Genomic DNA, 21,806 nt, shown 5'->3' with positions numbered 1-21,806 from the left:
GCCATTGAATACACCATGGCACTACAAACCAACAAAAAAAACCTATGTTTTCTCAAATAACGCCAACAAAACAAATATTTATTAAGGGGTTGAATTCCCAAAGGTGTACATTATCCTCTAGCCTGATGGACCTATGTTTGCTTCCAAACCCCAATCTGATTTGGTGAAAATGAAAACAATTCCTAATGTTTCAATTCTCTCCTTACCTAATTGGGTGTAGTAAGCTGAAACAGAATCACCAGACTGGGGGAAGAGGAACGCCTTTAGTCTCTAATAGCGCCTGAAGATTAATTGGTGATATTTTTTAATTCATGTATATGCCTTCAGTAAATCAATCATTATTTTTTTATTTTAAATGTGAATTAAGATATTTAACTTTTAATGTTGTTCTCTGTACGATCATCTATTGTGCATTATAAACAAACAATGGTGATCATGATGATATAGCCTTATAGACTCTACTTTGTCTTCTGCTCATCTATTAAGTTCATATACTAAAAACACAACATTCCTACTCAGCATTTTGAAGATATATTTTAAATACTCCCGTCCATTACATTCCACCTTTATGTCTGTACATACTTACTATATTCCCTCACACTGAATATATGGAGACAGTCTAGGTGACAAGAGAACTAACAGCTCAATGTCCAGCATTCTAAATAATATATAACAGATGGAAAGTGGTCCAACTAAACACTACCCAACACCCAGAGACCACTATCCCCCTACAACAATGCAACAAATCCCAGCAACACAGGGACAGATCACATCACATAGTATTTTACAGATTTCTGTAGCTGAAATAATTTGTATTATTAGCAGATAGCCTACCTATACCGAAATAGAGCTTTGCTGATTTACATCCAACTATTTTAATAGAGGAAGGATGTAATAACATGCCAGAGGTGATAAATCACTCTGAGCTTCTCCCCACCCCCAGCCCTGCGCTCCCAGACTTCTCCACATTGCACTCAGCTCATTCGCAGACTCACTCTTGTCCTGAAAACAGCTCAATATAGAACAGCAGCAGCAGCAGCATGGACCCAAAGAGCCTAGCTCTACTTACCCTTCTCCTGGGGACTATCTGCTTCTCTGAGGGTAAGTAGCTATTGGGGAGCTCTGCTACAGAATCACTTATGTATGCTGTGTATATGGATCGTCTTATGCAGCAATGAGAGTTCATTGTTCTGGCAAAAAAAAAAGTGCCTTACCAAATGAATGCAAATGTTGGTGTGCTGAGAAGTAATCTGTTTATAAACTGTGATGTTTTATTATGTTCATGTTGCATAGTTTTACTTTGAGAGTGATCTGTTCTGTCAGATTTGGAATAGCTCTCACATAGCACTTTATCTATCTATCTATCTATCTATCTATCTATCTATCTATCTATCTATCTGTAGCTCTGTTATGAGTTTAAAAGATATGTTTTATAAAGCGCATCTGTTGCTGCAAACTGTATTTAATATAGTTTATCTGCGGTTCCTGCTTGTGGTTATAGTAATGCTATGTGCATAGCACATGTGTCTTGCTGGTATGTGGGTTGCTTCTATGCAGGTGTGCTTCAATGCGGTACTGTGCCAACGTTACTATGTGTGTAGGACATTACAGCTGTGTACTGTGTGTAGCAGTTGCAGAGTATACTTGCTGGCATAAGGATGCTGACGCTCCAACTCGCTGTATACAGTGTGCCATGTGTGTGTCCTATATATAAGTTTACTATTTCATAGCTTTCAAAATTCCTACATCTACATTAAACACCCCCCCCCCAAGCGCCCTACTCATGTCCCCCAACGCCTCCATATAATGCTGAAGTGTCGCTTCCACCAGACGCATCTCTCAGCCGTGTGAACACACACATAGGCGCGCTGCAAACGGATAATAAAGCGTTTTATGATTGGAAGTGTGAATGTTCCACTCAGTGGGGGTCTTATTGCTGTAGATGTATTCATGACAGAGGCACCCATCACCCGTGCAGATAAGCAGAAGATGCCTAATTCCCAGCTTTGTCCTGTGTTACATCTCATTGCTTTCATCAAAAATAAAATATTGCTGTCTCCCAGGAGTCACTAAATCGCCCTTAATTGAGCTGCTCTCCCCTAAGCTATTTGTTATTTCGTTTAATCCCTGCAATTTAGTTCTGGGTGTGCAAGAATACTGGAGTCTAATTTACTTGTAATTAGCAATTACACGACCAATAAGTGCAGAGACCTGGAGTTTATAGATCATGAAATATGGTCTGTAGCACTGGTGTTAATCGTTTTATTGATTGATTGTCACCTTTTATATTTCACGGATAGATAGATAGATAGATAGATAGATAGATAGATAGATAGATAGATAGAATGCAATATAGTACTGTTCTATATATTAACTATGATTACTGTTGGTTTGTAGTCTCTTTAACCCATGTAACAATATAACAATTTGATTGTTCATCATCAGCTTTTCATGATGCATAAAGTAGACCTTATATTTCTGTACATAGACTGTCTTTGTTCTGCTGCAAGAATTTGTTTTATATACGATTGAAATGTTTGTCTTTTTCATAATAGATAAAATCGATTTTGAGTATATCTGTGACTTACTTTAACCAACATGCATGAAAATGTTTTTTCTCTCTCCTGTAACATGAGAAATTCCCCTGCATGTAGACATAACACAAGTGTACGTGCTCACACTAAATGGACTGTATGATACTACTTATAGGTAACACCCGAGTGGTGACTGGATTAAGTGCCTGGTAGGAAAATGTGCAGATGTTCTGGGAACCCCTGTCCTGGATTCAGGAGACCCCTGAACACCTGTAATCTCCATCATGGTTGGTTCACCTTGAGATTTGTACCTTTTGTCAACCAAGAACACCTTCAATCAAATCCATTCAAATGCTTGACCCCCTCTTGTCCCTACGTACTATAGTGAAAAAAGGGATTTATTTGGGGGTCTGCAACATTTACATAAAAAAGGAAAGCATAAACAACATTAGCATAGCAGGATAAAGAAAGCAGCAGCCAAGGTGGGTGTGGGTCTGCATTGGCTACACAGGACAGCATCTTCTGATGAGACAGAGCAGATTACCTAGCCTAGGGCCAGTATATCAGCACAACATCTGGGAAGCATACATGTATCTATGGCATCTCAGTCCATTCAACAGAACAGTTAAAGCCCATAGAGGATAACAGTCCCATCGCCCTGATAACCTCACAGGTCTGGTTGGGCAAACAAAAAAAGATAAATGATAAAAAGATGATACTGGCTGTCTGTAGCAAGATATTAGTTTCACGGGTGATGCGGGCAATGAGGTGTGTGGAGAGGAAACGGAGCAGCATTGTCCGACTTGTATTACAGGTTTCAAAATATCACACATGAAAGGCACAAAGTTAACACCTTATATTTACCAAACCAGATGTCTTTTATCAAGACATCATCATATATATTGCAACCAATTTTATTAAAATATATAATACATATGTATACATATAAATAGATTGCAATCTTTTTTGACGTATGATATATATGATTTTAAATTAAATAAAAATATTAATCATTAATGCAATGGTGAAATTCAATGTCTAAAAGCCACAACCTTAACTAGCAAAACAGACATATCATAATACATCACTAGAAATAGCAGCAGGATTTTTTTATTAGTGTATATATGGCAGAATGGATGTCTATAGTTTGACCTAACCGCGATGGATAATAGAATTAGGGCATATTTAGCTATAGTTGCATAGGTATAATTGTCATTTCTAGTTCTCGTGAATAGAACAACTGTGGCATTGTCATATTGCTTTTTCTGCTTTTTCTCTTCATTCCAGGATTTTGTAGCATTTATTCTATATGCCAAACTATTGTTCTCAGGCTGGATTACACACACTTTATCCCATTGGATTTAAGGAGACGTGACTGTTTGTCCAATCTGATTTCCAATCCAATATATAGTGCAAATTGCCGATCATATGTTTACACACACACCATAAAACATATATATATATATATATATATATATATATATATATATATAATAAAATAATAAATCTATACAAGTAATCTCTCCCTAATCCAGCTATATGAGATCTTTTATGATTGTATCTCATTTCTGTGTCATTAGTTTGCCAGTCGGAGACCCTGGCTCCATAATAAATCACATAGGAAGCTGTGGGATCTGCTATGAATTACATCGTTATTGTACTATGGAGTGTTGGCCAATTCCTCACTAGTCACACTTTAGAAATTGAATAGTTATAGTTTTATTGCACTACCTCATTTGCCTAATCACGAATGGCTACAGAAGGGCTCTCTGGCTGGGTGTATAGTATATAGGTAAATCTGGCCTGAGTGCTGACCTCCCCTGGTCCTTATCCCTTTCTGTGTAGCTAACTCGATGTACACAGTATATATATATATATATATATATATATATATCCCAATCACTGACGACAGAGTTGCAGATACCCTGACCGCCAGCCAGACGCAAATTGAGTTATCTCTGTATATTTTGTGGGATCAGATAAACATAGACACAAAGATTTGGGTAGTTTCTCAATCTAGTGCTTGTTCCATTTCCCATTATTATTTACATCTGTTACAGTTTTGCATTTTATATTTGAACTGATTTCTTGCTTCATCTCCAATTATTTCCATAGATTTATTAACATAATTCTAGGTTTGATTTGCGCTATAATATTGTATGTCTTTAACCTTTATATACACTATTAATAGCTGAATGCTTTCCCAAGTACAAGGTGGGTAGTATTCCTGCTGGGTGCACTTCTATCTGCACATGATATATGTCCGGGGATCATTCTGCCTACCTTCCCAACACATACAGGGGGGGTCTCCGGGCTTGTACTGCAGACGTCTGACTGCAGGCAAGTAACCCGACATCACTGCTCTATAACGCAGCACAGAGTATATAACAGGGCTATTTAATTAGTCAGATGGGAAATAGATTTTTATGATTTCCTGTACATAAAAATTCCAGAAAGTGAAACAGGCCATTTAACTTCATTAGGAGAAAACAAAGTTCATTTTCCAGTTAAATACATTAATAATGTGCTTTTTTCTCTCTTTGCACATAGAGTTATACTACTTTTATAGGTGTGTCAGTGCGTATATCTATCTATATATCATTAGGATTATAGATAGATAGATAGATAGATAGATAGATAGATAGATAGATAGATAGATAGATAGATAGATAGATAGATAGATCTATATTATTACGTAAATTGTGGTCCAGCTCTTGCTAACCTCTCATCATCAAGAAAACTAGAGCTGGATGTTACATTATTACCGCATTTGTTTATAGTAAACTCATTATAGTGTGATACAGTTGATACATAACGTGCAGTAACTATGTTGCATGCACACAATAACTTACTAACAAATATATTACATGACATTGTACAATCACTGATACAGACGCAGTTTAGTTATCAGGCATTAGGAGCGCTGAGACCCTCATTGGCGCTGTAGTGTGTGACACTTCTCCTGGAGCTGAACAAACACGTTGTGTTACCTCCTTTTATGGGACTCATTTACCGTTTTATGTTACAAGCTCACCATGGCTAAGGATAAACAGGGGAGGGAAAGTGCAGAGATAAAGGATCAGAGAAAAGACAAGGAACGCCTTGAAGAAGCGGGACCTTTGTAGTGCAAACACCCAAAGGACCTGCAGAACCATCAATACTATTACATTTATTACATTAGTAACCAATATCGTACTCTGTGGGTTTAAATCCTAGTTCTCAAACTTTGAAAGGACTTTCCAGTGAAGAATAGCTGCAATTACACGTCATTTCATTGTATCATAGACGATAATTGCTTACTTGCATGTATTTTAGAAACACATTGTCTAGTTTACATATCAGGGGCTTAGTGAGATATGTAATTAAATCATAGGGAAAAAATGACGTTTTCACTCAATATAAGAAAGATTATTATTGTTTTTTAAAGTAGAAGCATAGAAAAATCCTTAGATATAATGTAAGAGCAATTGGCTGCTATGATGCACTTTATCATGGTAACCATCTATTAACTTGGCCATAGTTATGTTGCAGCTGTGCTTAGGCAAGACTCTATGATGCTCCTGGTAATGGACAAAATATTACATATGTGGCAGACAGGAAAATAAAGGATTACATTGACAATGCCTCCAATTCTTTGTGTACATGTTACTTAGCGGAGTCATGTGCAAGAAAGAAATAGGCTCCCTTACATTTCATATTCAACAATGCATAGGGGTATTTTGTATGTTACAGTGGGTGGTATAACAGATGGGTGTTCTGTAAATGTGACACAATATTTGACAATTGCCACTGATTGCTGAACATTTTATGATAGCCAGCATTCATCCACTTACAAAATAATGGCACCTACTGTAAATAGTCTCCCCTCTCCCAAGCAGAATCATGAAGGTTCCAAGCCAGGGACCCTGCAGCTAGTGATAAGTCACTACCACCAGGACTGCAATGCTTCCTGTTTAGGCAGTGTTCCCCAACCTCTGCCCTCAAGGCAGGTTTTGAGGATATCCATGCTTGAGGTGCTAATTAAGTCACCTGTGCTCAAGTATGGCTATCCTTAAAACCTGGACTTTTAGGGTGGCTTGAGGACCCAGTTTAGAAACCACTGAGGTAAAGGGAAGGCTCCATCAGTGTTGTGCTATGTCTTTCTTTGTGGTGTCTTTGAATGTAAAATTCGGATTGCCATTGCTGTGCAAGATGGGTGAGTTCTGCCACATAATGGGCCCGTGGAACTGAAGCCACAGAACTCTGCTAGCTAGGGTGATGTTGGGTAAAAATACAGTTTAGGTGCAGTAACTCTTTAAAACTTTTAGGCTAGTAGTTATTTAGTTATTTATCACCAACATATTCTGCTGTGCTTTACAATTGTAATATCTATGCTTTGCTATAGTCAGAAAAAAATAAAAACATACTGGGACACATTGATATGCCGCATGCTTAGCAACTTAATAAATTGCTAAACTCTGGTAGCCAGGTGCAGATGAGGTCAAGGTGAACACTGCCAAAATAGGGGGGGATGTCACTGTGACAACGTACAGTACAATTCTTCCCCATGCCCCCCACACACATTACAATAAATAGTGTTGTTTTTTAGAGGTGAATATTTTCTTTTTGTTTCTCTCCAAAGCTTTTATGTATGCATATGTGCATAGTTATAATGGATATATATATATATATATATATATATGTGTATATATATATATCCAAAAACGGCACCCAGCGGACTTAAAAAACAAACTCCACACCACCCAGCAACGTTTCAGGCTTTATTGCCCTTTGTCAGGCTGCACAAAAATCCTGACGAAGGGCAATAAAGCCCGAAACGTTGCTACCAAGGTGGTGTGGAGTTTGTTTTTTAAGTCCACTGGGTGTCGTTTTTGGATACTTATATACTTTAATGTTACGGGCACCGCGGCAGCTATATTACTATGAATAGAGTGTGCCGTACCTATCGATGGATTATATATATATATATATATATATATATATATTACTGCTTTAACAAACTCCACTCATAATAGACACAAATATAACAGTGATAAGGGTTAAATGAGAATAACCAATTCTAACTTTGTATTACCAGGTAATCATATTTAAAATAATTAACATGTTTCTAAAGGATAGATCTGGTAGAATAAAGTGCTTTCATATGGGTGCTTTTCATGTGGCAAATTGTCCGTGTGTCCAGTTGTTCATGGCTGTGTATTGTAAATAAATCATAATAAAAAAAATTATATAAAACCCTTAATAATAACATATATTTTGTGCTTTGTATACATAATGTGGGCTCTATAGCAGTTGCTGGTCCAGGCAGCAGAATGTATAGGTTTCAGTAAGTGCTATACACAACCTTCATTGCCTAAAAATCCATTACAAATGCTTCAAAAGAAAAACTTTTATACTAGATATAGTTCCCTTTAATGTTACTATAGCCAGTACAATAGAGTTATGACTTTGTCACTACTAGGGTCAAAGCTGTTTAACACTTTTAACCCTGAAAAAGCTACTGACCTGCTGCTGACATCTGAATACCTAGATGCTACTTAGGAGAGTCCAAGAGTTCACGTCTGCTGTGACCTGATGAATAAAGTAGTTGATCTTTAAAGTGATTCATTTCTAAACCTCTAAAATGTCCCCAAAGGTAATTCTGCTGCCTGCAGTACCATAACCATTTGTCCACTTTGTAGGGTTCATGTTAACAGATCTGCTGGAGATAGGAAGACCTGAAATTCCTGTGAAAACTGAATGTTAAGGTTGGCTGCAGATGCCTCCATAAGGGCAGAAAGTAATGCTAAGCAATCTCCCCCCCCCTCATAGGCAAAAGCAGGGGGGTTCTGTCTGCCTGGAAAACCCCCCAGCCCACACCATGACCACAATAGATATAATATAATGGAATCTTTCTAGTGCTGCATGTTCTTCTCAGTATCATAAATTAAATAAATGGCACAACCTGTGGACATGTATAAGCCAGTAATAAATATACCTGTGCACCAATTAGGGGATTTGGAAAACATGCACTGTATGCTGGGCATATACTATAGAATTATCTGTCAGATATCTGTCCAATCTGGCTGGTTGGAATGAAAATCTGGTAATGTATGGGAGCAAATAACATTAGAAACTTGCTCCCATACTCTGGAAAACGGACCAGATTTTCCTTCCCACCAGACAGATTTGACTGATATCTGACAGATAATTGTAGAGTGTATGCCCAGCATTAAGGATGCACTGCTATAGAGCCCAATATGTACATATATGTCCAGAGCAGTGCTAGGTTCTTCTGCTGCTCCTCCAGGCTCCCTGACTTGCTCTAATTCTCTGGAATGGTGCCCACATCTAACATACATACATTCAGCTCAGGCAGGATGTCTTACTGCCACATCTAATGGCTTACTGTGATCTCTGGTCCTGTATATGCTGGAATTATGACACACAATACACTATGTATGACACATATAAATGCTGGATAAGTGGTAATTATGCCCTCTTTATGGACTGGCCACACTCACTCTAAAATCAAGCATTTTGAAACCCCCCTCTAGATATCCTGCGTTTGCCACTGCCTCCCCCCCCTCCTCCTCAGAGTAATATCTGCAACAGACAACTTTCTCATCTCCAGCATTTAGTTATAGTCTCCATATTTACAAATGCCCAAGCTTCACTGACGTAAAAATGGTTAACTGTGGGGTGTCCAGAGATAGTGACATTTAAATTGGATAATTATGTCTAATAAGAGATCCTGTGTCCTCTGGTGTCTGGATTAAGTGAGGCTGTCTCTCATTTACACATTCCAATGAGTGAAATGTAATACAGAGCTACTGTACATGTCATCATGGTTTTTATCATCACTGAAAACACAGCGATGATAGAATGCTGCTACTATTTGTTGAATATAGAGCGCAGCCAAGGACTATACGTAATGAATATAACCAGCATTAATAGCCTTAATAAGAAGCACTATATGGCAAAATGATTACAATCCTTCCTCATTGTTAGAATGATTTATCTTAATCCGAAGATAAAAACAAAAAACAAAACAGTGTTTTATACCGAATAAGCATCTGCAGGATGTAGGCTTGTCTGCATTGTCTGGTAACAGAGAGCACTACCTTGAATTTATCTGCATTAACCCCTCTTCCCCTAAGTTCTGTAGAAGTAAACTTTTACATCTTGTGAATGTTACACCAAATAAACATATTTGGGTTAAACTGTATTTTGCTTAATGACTCACAAAGTGCAATTTGTCCTTTAGAATGTCTTTAGTTTTGATGAATCTTTGTCTGATATCTCTGATAATTGTAACATTTATGTATGATAATTGTATATGCAGTAATGTTTATATGGCTTGTATCCTCCTTTTCTGCACTGTTCTGAACTGTTTTTGCAATGTTGTCTTATGTTTGAACTGTATATGCACTATGTAAGGTGGTGCAGACCCTTGTGGCACCCTATAAATAAAGGATAATAATAATAATAATAATAATAATACTAATAATAATAATAATAATAATAATACTAATAATCAGCTAACAAAGAGATGGATATTCACCTTCAGTTTCTGTATGTTTCTATATGTTATACTCTTTATTTTCACTGCCTAAAATGTAATACTTTAAATGGGCCAGATTGGGACTGAAAAGTAAGCAGGAGATATCCATGATCCTTGTAGCTTTATACAGGGCCGGCAACAGAAATCATGAGGCCAGGTACACACATTTTTTTAAGTGCCCACCCATTCCTGTGTCCATGCAGCCAGCCCACTGTCAGTGTCCCTGCAGACAGCCCCCTGTGAGTGTCCCTCCAGTGGCCAGCCCCCTGTGAGTGTCCCTCCAGTGGCCAGCTAATGTCAGTGTCCCTCTGGTGGCCAGCCCTCTGTCAGTGTCCCTCCAGTGGCCAACGAGCTCCCACAGTGTCCCTGCAGCCACAACACTACCCACGCTGAAGCTCCTCTACTCTCTGCTAGCAGTGCGGCCCTGGCTGACGTCATGATGTCACGTGCTGCACCGCATTAAAGATAAAAACTACATTAGTACAGACTCCCCATGTGGACCTTGTCTGTACCTGCCTGTACCCAGCTGACCATGCAGCAGCGTAGGCAGTGATCAAGGGAAGTTTTATCTGTGAGCTCATCTGGGGCCTGCTACAACCTTGGGGCCCGGTACAGCTGTGCCCCTAGTCCCCCCCTGTCACTGGGCCTGCCTTTATAATACTTATTTGCTACAAAAGTAGGTGAAAATTTAATTTTGTAGAGATTAAGGGATAATGAATAGACCCATAAGGAGCAATCATCTTTAACTAATGTCGCGTATCCACTAGCAGATAGTAATGAGCGATTGCACGATTATGACATCGTAATCGTGCAATCGCTCATTAATTGTGCATGAATCGAGCATGAAAATGTCGAAAACGACCAGCGATGAGCGCTCCCGCTGGTTGTTTTTGACATCAATCATCGCCTGAACATGCCGGTCAATCTGCCAATAATGACAGATTGACCATGTTCGGGGATGAGGGAGGGTGCCTGCACCAAATGACATATATATCGTTCAGTGTAGGTACTGCAGGGGAAAAGGAACGACTGTACGATTACAATGTTGTAATCGTACTGTCATTCCACTATCTGCTAGTAGATATGCACCTTAAGACAAAAATACTATATTTTGCAACAGAGCATTGTGTCTGATATGTGGTTTAAAAAACTTTGCAATAATGATCCTTATATCCCTGAAATTACATGACAGTTTGTAATTCTAGTGAAGTTATTATCAACACATATTATTGCCAGTTTTCCCAAATTAACATAAATAGAGGGTTTATTGTTTTGCAAAGTCGACACAAAATGTAAACCCTAAAACTAAAATAAACCAAAGACTTTCAGAAGTGTCTATTGAATCATTAATCTATATTCTGTTTATGCCTGGTTGAGAATCCCCTCCCTGACTTAATTGTACAGATTGAATTTGTTGCCAAAGGGAAAAAGTAAAAGATGACAAATCCTATATGTAAGAATATACATATATTTATTTATATACATTAACCTTTTTATGTATAAAGTCCACCACAGGGAACAGCTGCTTTTAAGTCAATATCACCTATAGAAAGTCTCTTTAGACATTACTAGTGCACAGTGGGCCTGATTCAGATCCGGTCGCAAGTGCTGTGCACTCGCAACCGGGTCGATGGTAGGCCAGTGCGCATGCGTGAGACCCGTATAGCGACGGGCAATCCGTCACTCCGGGTCTCGTACCAAAGGGGGCGTGCTGTCGATGTTGAGTGACAGCATGCCCCCTTTGGTGGGCGGGCCGGGGGCGTGGCTGCCCAGACGGAGGCGTTCCCATGGGAACGCCTACCGTCTGGGGCCGGCCCCACTGACATCACAAATGATGTCAGTGGGAGAGCTTTCGGCTCTGTTAGAGCCGAAAGCTCTCTGGGGCTTGCGGCAACGAGACCCTACCACAAGGGTCTCGTCGCAAGACCGATGGTCGCTATGGTCTTGACTATCGCCACCATCATCATGGCCGCTCGCTATAGCTGTGGGTGGTCACCCACAGCTATGCGAGCGGCCAGGAGGCCGTTCTGAAAAAAAAAATGCCTGGCCCTGATTCAGAGCGAGCGCCCAGTGTCCTCTTCTTTGGACCTCTATCAAAAGTAGAAAGTATGTCACATAGTAGCAGCTTTTAATTCCTACAAAACCAATAAGGTGAAATTACAATGGCAGAGAATAGGTCACCAGCTCTGAGCACTTCAGGGATTTCTGTAATATCATTTTACTGAAAGATAGCAGAGCAGGTAAAAAAATAAAATAAGTTCAAGGAAAGTAACATTTACAGCATAATGTGGTAGATGTATTAATCAAATACTTAATTTATTTTTTTCACAGTTGATGTAAAATCATATGTCCACTTCAGTGAACGCAATGCAATACAAAGATCCGTACTTTAAATTCATACAATAAAATCTGACACATTCAGTTCACAAAATTGAAAAACGCTAACTTTCTAGGTATGACATAAATGAAAATATTTGTGTTATAAACACTGAGGCCATTTTTATGTCTGGATGAATATATTCATAAATAGGCATAACATTTATTATTGTTTTCAACTTAGATAATTTTTTGTTTGTGGAGAAAAATAAAAGACATGATAAGAACAAATTGGAACCTTATCAGACATTTGAATTTTCATTTTACAAAAAAAAAAAAAAAGTACTTTCACGCTTAAAATACTGTTCCACGATAATAAGGCAAATTTTTAAGCTGCGGATGAATGTTGTCTACTCAAGTGAACAGGTGCATACCTTCTTTAGTTTTACAGTTTAAAAAAACAACTTTTTTTCTGTATTTATAAGCTTAAAGACTATTAAAAAGTTTTAAAAAAATCTTGTATTAGCTTATCATAATTCATGCATGAAAGGGTTAACATTATATTATTGTATTAATATGATATAGGACTGTAGCAAAAAAATAATTTTCTTGTACAGACTTATTGTGATGCAAATATTTATTCAATTGATTTTTATGATGGTGCACTTAGCTAAAAAAAACTACATTCTTCTTCATACAACAATGAGATTTTTCCTCTGGGACAAGGCCCAGTGATGCTGGGCCGTTACACCCTTGTGTCCGATGGCTTAGTGCTCACTTCACTTGTGTGACATTGTTGTTCCATTATAATATCCACTTCATAGAAACAAGGATGCAAGTAATAAAACAAAGCATTGCAATTCCTTACAAGGAAGGACAGACATGTTTACAGTATTCCAGACCATACTTTATATTAATTACACATGCTGACATTTGTCCTAACTGGTAAATCACTGACTACCAGCTCTCTATTGATGTTAATTTTCTTCGACTCATTTGCAGCTCAATTTACAAAAGCAACTGCAATCAGTTTTAATGAGGGTAATTCTCCAGAACGGCCTTGTGTTTTCTTGGCCTTCACTAATTCCACATTAAGAAGTAATTTCAAGACATTCCAGGCTGGCGTTTGTATAATAGTTTAACTATGATTATATAAGGAATCGAGATGGGCAGGAAGGGGAGAGAGTTTGTGGCAGACATTAGGGGGTTAATATGCTCAGGTGTCTATGTATGATGTTGAGAACAGCGTTTTCTCTTGTGCTTTCGACGGAACTTCTCTCAGTTTCTTTAAATTTAACAAAACGTTTACATCAGAGAAATCATATATTTCACATAGACTTTATGGGGATGGCAGGATGAGTCTATTTAACTGCTTGCTCAGACCATTTCAGAATGGCATTCGCAATACCCTGCAATGGGGGACTAGTAAAGTAGGAGAAGTATCACTAGATACTCTTAATGTCAAATATCTATGGGTATATCACTGTAGTCCCTTCAATGGCGGTGTTAGGCTGCTGGTTAGAGGGAGAAATTCTCCGCTTAGGAGGAGCCCCGGATTGGTAAATAGTGTCACAACAAAGGGGTCTATTTACTAAGCTTTGTTAAGAGATAAAGTGAACAGATATAAGGTACCAGCCAATCAGCACCTAACTGTCATTTTTCAAACACAGCCTGTGTGTCATGGCAGTTAAGAGCTGATTGGCTGATACCTTAACTCCATTCACTTTATCTCCTAACAAAGCTTAGTTAATTGACCCGTTAATTCTATATAGCATTAATTTGCAGCTATGCATACTGCAGCCACTTAACCCGTAATGATAAGAGCCCTAAGTCGCATATTATTAAAATGTGTGGAAAATCCCTGAAAAATAACATGATATATTGGTTACTTTACTTCAGGGTTAGGACCAGACAGAGCTAATGCTCACGCAAGCCAATCGTCCATTGCTTTTTTAACTGAGAGGAAATTTTTGGATTCTTCTATGAAAAGTTTTGCCATATCATAGCCTATAGTCTACAATGGCTAATGGCATCTAAAGATGGTGTTAGCTAGAAGGGTCAAGCTCCAAAAAGTAAATCTTTTCAGAGCCTGGTAATTGGGGCTGTTACACCATCTATAACTATAGAAAGCTATGGGGACTGCTTTACTGATTGCTAACAGGGGGCCATCAGCAGATTTCTCCGACATCAGTTGTGGTGCCCCCTTGGTAAATGGGGCTCTTACACCATCTCTATAGAAAGCTATGGGGGCTGCTTTACTGATTGCTAACAAGGGGCCTTCAGCAGATATCCCTGGTATCTGTTGCAGTGCCCCCTTGGTAAATGACCCCGATATGAAAAAATGCAGCAACTCTCCCAAGACAGCCCTTTTTGGAGGATTGACCTCATTTTCTAGTATGATATATAGGTCCCTAAGTCTTCAAAGATGAACCAAGAATGTTGTATTCCTGTTGCCAGAGAGAAAAGACAGATAGGAGAAGCAGATACTGACAGGAAGCACTTTCAATTATGTATGAATGTAGAATGTCACACACACATCAGCTATACTTCCAAATCTGTTACACTTTCAATACATGTACAGTATGAAGTCACCACTCTACACTAGATAAAAGATTAAGGGCCTGATTCAGAGCCACTCGTAAGCGGCAGCTCGTTCGCTCTGAGCGATGTTTGCCAAACTGCGCATGCGTACGGATCGTTATACGCATGCGCGAACCAGTCAGTGCGGCCGAAATTCATGTGCTCGCAAAATAGCGAATGCCTGCTAATTTGAGTGACAGGATGAGGCGTATGTGGGTGGTAACAGGGGAAGGTGCTTGAAAACGGGGAGTGGAGATCCGAACGCAGGCGTGCTTAAAGGTCAAAACGGGCGTTTTATGGGTGTGCATATTTAAAACAGCAGCGTCATTGACCACGTCACTGGGTTTTTTTTAGCCAGAACTGCTCACAAAATTGTGGTAGCAAAAACCAACCACAAGAATAGCGAGCAGCTCATACCCTGTTCGATGTACTCGTTTAATCTAATAAATAGCGGACATGACGTAGGATGCGAGCGGCCAGGGGGCGTAGTTTCCCAAAAAACGACCGCAAGCTTTGTTCGCTCGTTCAGACCTAGAGGCATGAACAGACCGCAAACAGCGAACGGTTCATTTGAATAGCCACCCCTATTTTCTGGACGAGCGAGCGCAAATAGCGACCGGCTCTGAATCAGGCCCAAAGGCTCTATTTATGTAGGCCAGGGGTCAGGGAACTTTTTTACCTTTTACCCCAAAATATATTTAGATACGCCGAAGTTACCCCCTTGATTTGAAAGGAAGAAAATCATATAGTAGTGCCCCCATATAATGCCCCTGTAGTAGTGCCCCCATAGTTATGCCCCTGTAGTAGTGCCCCCATATAATGCCCCTGTAGTAGTGCCCCAATATAATGCCCCTGTAGTAGTGCCCCCATAGTTATTCCCCTGTAGTAGTGCCCCCATATAATGCCCCTGTAGTAGTGCCCACATATAATGCCCCTGTAGTAGTGCCTGCATATAATGCTCCTGTAGTAGTGCCCCCATATAATGCCCCTGTAGTAGTGCCCCCATATAATGCCCCTGTAGTGCCGCTTGTACTTGTACAAAAAAAACACTTACAATCCCCGATCCTCCATCCACCGCTGTCCTGTCCTGAACTATGGGAGAGACGTCATGATGTCTCTCCCATAGTGCGCATGGAGAGAGGCGGAAGCAGGAGTTCAGAAGAGAACTCCAGCCTCCAGCTAACGCGGCGCTGCAGGGAAGGAGCTGGGCGCCCGCTGGTAATAACATCTCAGCGGGCGTATGGCTTAGAGCCTCCCTGCGGCACAGCCGGGCATGCATATGAATCATTCTATATTATAGAATGATTCATATACATGCCCGGCTGTCCGTCCATTACACCCAGGAATTTCATTTTTACCCCATGTGGGGTAATTTACTCCTGTTCCCTGACCACTGATGTAGACCCTACACTAACTGAAAATCTGTATTGCAGCTTTTTAGCAACAACACTATTTCTAAATTAGCACACAGTAGTTTCTTCTGGTGAGGAAAGAGTGAAAATCATTCCTGGATCCATAGGTTAATGTCATCTCTTCTTTACTTCTCATGGCTTGTTAAATTGTGGTCAGCCTCCGCCCCTATGGAGGTTTATAGGGACAGATGTAAGCAGCACAATCTAGGGGGTATATTTATCAAATTTCAATTTTAATTTCGATTTGCTGTGCGATTTAGCTCACCTTAAATTTAATCAAATCGAATCTTCAAATCCCACTTCATATCCCTCATTTACTAAAATTCGATTTTAGAAGCATTTTCTAAATCAAATTCGATTTGGTTTGTTTTTGAACAGTGATTTGCTGTTTGATTTGGCATGTTCATGTACAAATCGAACAGCAAATACCACTTCAAAACAAACTTCAAAGCTCAGACTGAATAGAACTGCTTTATGCTTTCATTTTCAGCATGAGCAGTTCGTTTTCACACATATACATGCATACATCAGTGAGATGCCTGCAGGTATCTTACTGTAACAAGCTTAGAAAGAGTTACATTTAAAAAATAAATGACGTGCGGTCCCCCCCTAAAACAGAACCTGCCCCGGACTTTTCATCGCCAGTCCTGGTTGTGTAAGTACAGGGAAAAAATGCGTAGGGTTCCCCTGTAATCTCCAGAACCAGCACCAGACTCTTACTAGTGGGGGGCTCATGCCACAGCCAGGGAAGCCCTTTCACCAGGCCCCCCAGCCGAAGCATCACTAGTCAGACCAGGCCAGAGATCCCTGGGGAGTTGGGGACCCCCCAATAAAGGGGTCCCCCTCTCTAGGGCACCCCTGACCTAGTCTGAAAGCCTGGGGCTATCCCCGCCGCCCCTGGGCAGTGGGTGGCGTGTTGATAGTGTAGGTGTAGTGTAAAAAAATAAGAGTATAAACATTGTCTTTACAGTAGAACTGCAGGTCCCAGCAAGCCTCCCCTGCATGCTGGTACTTGGAGAACCACAAGTACCAACATGCGAGGAATTAAGGGCCCGCTGGTACCTGTAGTTCACCTGTAAAGAAATGTTTAAATAAACACAATACACACACACACACACACACACACCATGATAGTACAGTTTTAATACATACACACACACTCACACATACTCACCTACATTACCTGGACTGGTCCCCTTCTCCCTGCAGGCATCCATGGTCTTGGTAAAATAAATAAACGAGAATCACGATCGACGCCACAGGCAACAACCACGATGGTTGTTACCTCCCGAATGAAGAGCTCAGACGCGGCTCTACCCTTTGTAGAGCCGTATCTGAGCGTTCATTGGCTGAGAGAGGTCAGCCCCCGCCTCTCTCAGCCAATGAACGGCTCCCTCCATTGAAGTCAATGGTGGCAACCGCAGAATAAACTTTAGTTACCCTGCGTCTCTCCATCGACTTCAATGGAGGGAGCCATTCAAAAGTACCGATGTTTTTCCGATGTTCGATTTTGAGTGGGATTTGAGTGAAATTCGGTTTATGTCCGATTTTACATTCGATTTTGCCTTTAGTAAATCTCCAAATGCAAAATTGAATGAAAATTTAATGCAAATGGAATGTCAAATCATACACAGAAAAAAAATTTAACTTTAGTAAATTTACCCCTAGGTGAGCAACTGATAAATCTCTAAATAAATTGGAAAAAAGTTAAGACAAGCTTTTCCCAACTTAATACATAGCCCTACTAAAAACATCTATGCTAATTAGAAGTGAAGCTTCATGATGGAAATAAACTGCAGCATATCAGCAGTAGTATATAGCGTGACGTAGTGCAAGGCTATATCCATTGAATGTTCCACATTTATAGACAACGTCTGTTTGAAGTTGCCTGTGTTTAGCAATTCATCATTGGGCTTTTGCTTATAAAACTGTATCATTTTGTTTGCTGCTGACAGGAGAGTTTGACTTTGAATATGGTTTTTGTTATGTTGGTCACTTTTTTCCTGCATAAATTGGATCATATTGGATTTGAGAAGCATTTGTAGTTTGCCATTTACATCCAGTGGGGAAATAGAGTGAGTGAGCTCTCAATACACACATGTAACACTACACAGCTATTTGCGGAATGTTACTTTGATGTAATCATCAGGTATAGCAGCTATTGCTGCACAAGAAGATCGAGCTAACCATAAAAACATGGCATGACAAGCATGACAAAAATACATTCAAATCCTTTTTTCTAATGATATAACATTGCAGATATGGTTAATTTGACACTAGGTAATTAGCAATAATATCAGAAATCACCTTGCATTGAACTGACACAATTGCAAACATCTTTGGCCCTTGGCCTGATCAGAGATGTAGGCTAATGCCATCGCAGCTGTGAATTTGTAATATGCAAATAAGCAAATGTCGCAGCAGCCTGGATTTGTATTGAGATCCCCACCTGTGGCTTTGCAAATCCAAGCGACTGCGTACAAAGATGCAGCATCTGTTGCAGATCAGTCGATAATCAGACTTTGGAGTAGCCCTGTGGTCATGCAGAATGTCTGCGGACCCGAGACACCGGAGCCATTTTCACTGCATATGGTATCGCAGTCGCAGGCAGAGGCAGAGACAAGCCTGCATTTCAGTCACCATCTCCCCGTTGCCACCCACAAACAGTCCGTGCCTGTCACTTGCTTTGCAAATAAATCCTCACTGTGGGCGACAACAAAAACTAAACTTGATGTATGCGCAGTGCGACTCAGGCGCTTACCGATCATCGCTCAACTGCGTAAACATCGGCATTGCGTCCATCTCTGATTCAGGCCCTTATTCACTTTAAATGGGCTTACCGAAAATACCAGGAAGGAGAGTGAAAGCAAAGCTCTGTCTCATACAAGAACTGGCTCAGAGAATGAAAATTAAGTACACAACACAGGGCCGAGTTTAAACTGAAAGTTATGTTTGGATGATCGTTGCCCTTCAAGCTGATGGCTCAGATTACTATTTGGAAATGCTTTAGACTTGGGACACTGTCTACTACTGATCAGTATTCAAACACAGTTGAAAATGTTTGTAGCATACTTTGCTTTTCTGGAAATGTTTGGGAAGGCAAAGCTGTGGACAAACATTGGGAGGGCCAGGGTCTCCTCATTCTCAGTCAGTGGTAAGGGCATCGAATGGTTAACCATTGATAATGCCATCCGTGCTTTTCATTGATGGCAAGATGTATATTTACTACAGATCGATTTTAATCGGTTTTAATCAATTTAAAATCGATCAAAATCGATTAAAATCATTGTTGGGTTTCTGGGGCTTACTCACACATATACTAACAGACAATTTTTTATTTAGTTTTTTAAGTATTAGTAAATGTGTGATTTAGCTTCAGAAACACAACATTGATATTAATCGATTTTGATTGATTTTAAATTGATTAAAATCGACCTGTAGTAAATGTACCCCCAAGAAACCATTGCTGGAGAAACATTGATGGAGAAACATTGATGCTTTACACCTTCAATTACCAGAACTGTTTGGGAGGTACGGAGGGTGGATCTTTACCAGGAGAATAAAAAACATTGCCGTGCTCCCTGCCATTGATTGTGGAGAACCTTCAAGGACAAAAAAATCTACCATCAATGGTTACTACCAATGATTGTCAATAGCAATTCCTAGGACAGGGCCAGGATCTCCTCACTCAAAAACAGGGCCAGGGTCAGTCTCCTCATTCACAATCAGGGCCAGGGTCTCCTGATTCTCAGGTAGGGCCAGGGTCTCCTCATTCTCCGTTAGTGCCAAAGCCAGGGTCTCATCATTCTCAGATGGCTAGGGGTCTCCTCATTCTCAGTTAGGGCTAGGGGTCTCCTCATTCTCTTTCAGGGCCAGTGCCCGAAAATCCTCATTCTCCAGAGTCTCCTCATTTTCACTCAGATCCAGTGCCAGGGTCACTTTCATTCTCAATTAGGGCTAGGGCCAGGGTCTCCTCATTCTCAGTAAGGGCCAGAAAATCCTCATTCTCAGTTAGGGCCAGGGTCTCCTCATTCTCAATCATCCCAGGGCCAGAAAATCCTGATTCTCAGTTAGGGCTAGGGCCAGAAAATCCTCATTCTCAGTCGGTCCAGGGCCAGAAAATCCTCGTTCTCAGTTAGGGCTAGGGCCAGAAAATCCTCATTCTCAGTAAAATCCAGGACCAGGATTCCCTTATCCTTTCATATAGACAGTCTACCAACATGCTGACACAAACTAAATGTAACTATTGTGTTAGTCTGCATGCAGATTTTATATAATGCTAATAATTTATTTGAAAATGTGAATTACAAATGACCAGTAACCATGAAATATGTATAAGTTCTGGAGCATTGACAGCTAAAACTTGGTACAGTGACAGAAGTACTTGATGTTATGGCACACACATGTGCTATGCAGAGGAGGTCCAGCCATTGTTCTGTTATTAGCAGTATTGGAGAGGACCTCTAGATACACTTACAGACTGAGGGCCTGATTCAGATCCGGTCGCAAGCGCTGAGCGCTCGCATCCGGGTCGATGGTGGCCCAGAGCACATACGCACAAATGAGCCGGCTCCGTTGTGCGCATGCGCGAGACCCGGATAGTTACGGGCAATCCGTCGCTCCCGGTCTCGCACCAAAGGGCGCGTGCTGTCGATGTTGAGTGACAGCACGCCCCCATTGGTGGGCGGGCCGGGGGGGTGGCTGCCCAGACGGAGGCGTTCCCATGAGAACACCTACTGTTTGGGGGCGGCCCCACTGACATCACAAGTGATGTCAGTGGGAGAGCTTTCGGCTCTGTTTGAGCCGAAAGCTCTCTGGGGCTTGCGGCCTCGAGACCCTACCACAAGGGTCTCATTGCAAGCCTGATGGTCGCGATGGTCTTGACCATCGCGACCATCATCCTGGCCGCTCTCATTAGCTGTGGGTGGCAACGCACAGCTATGCGAGCAGCCAGGAGGCCGCTACATAAAAAAAAAAAAGACGCCCTGATTCAGAGCAAGCACTCTGTCAGAGCATCCGGCTCTGAATCAGGGCCTGAATGCTTAATTTACAAATATTGCATTTATGTGCAGAATTTACACCTAAATAAAATCAACCAGACACTTATTTTCGTTTTTTTTCTAACTTATACTAGACAGGTTATTATTATTATTACCATTTATATATTTACTTATTAACATTCATACAGTAAAACTTATATTCTAAGTTCAGTGGATGTTAAAATGTTAGCTAAATAAGAGATCTGTTTATTAAAGGACTGAAAGACCCATCTACTTTCTATTAAGGCGTCACCACCGGTGAGAACTTCCTTATTGAAGCATGGGAAAGCTTATTTGACAAGGATCGTGTCTGTACAAGTACCACCACAATCTGTTACTGCCATCTCATATATGCATGTATCTCCTGTCACGGCCAGGGTAT

General features: G+C 40.4%; 1 protein-coding gene across 2 annotated transcripts in view; it reads left to right on the top strand.

Annotated features, from left to right (window-relative positions):
• Nucleotides 1-984: 984 nt before the first annotated feature.
• The window catches only part of CXCL12 (C-X-C motif chemokine ligand 12), an 88,654-nt gene continuing 67,832 nt past the window's right edge, over nt 985-21,806 (top strand). Inside the window, exon 1 of one of the 2 annotated variants that reach the window (XM_088459784.1) lies at nt 985-1,101. In XM_088459784.1, the coding sequence (XP_088315910.1) occupies nt 1,041-1,101 (61 nt within the window). In that variant the 5' untranslated portion in view covers nt 985-1,040. The remainder of the gene's footprint in view (nt 1,102-21,806) is intronic. The other variant, XM_088459783.1, reaches the window with a different exon arrangement.

The sequence above is a fragment of the Taudactylus pleione genome, unplaced genomic scaffold (assembly GCF_031769625.1).
Source record: "Taudactylus pleione unplaced genomic scaffold, aTauple2 ptg000935l, whole genome shotgun sequence".
Taxonomy (NCBI): Eukaryota; Metazoa; Chordata; class Amphibia; order Anura; family Myobatrachidae; genus Taudactylus; species Taudactylus pleione.
The sequence above is the reverse complement of the archived record's forward strand: the minus strand, read 5'-3'. Positions and strand labels throughout refer to the sequence as shown.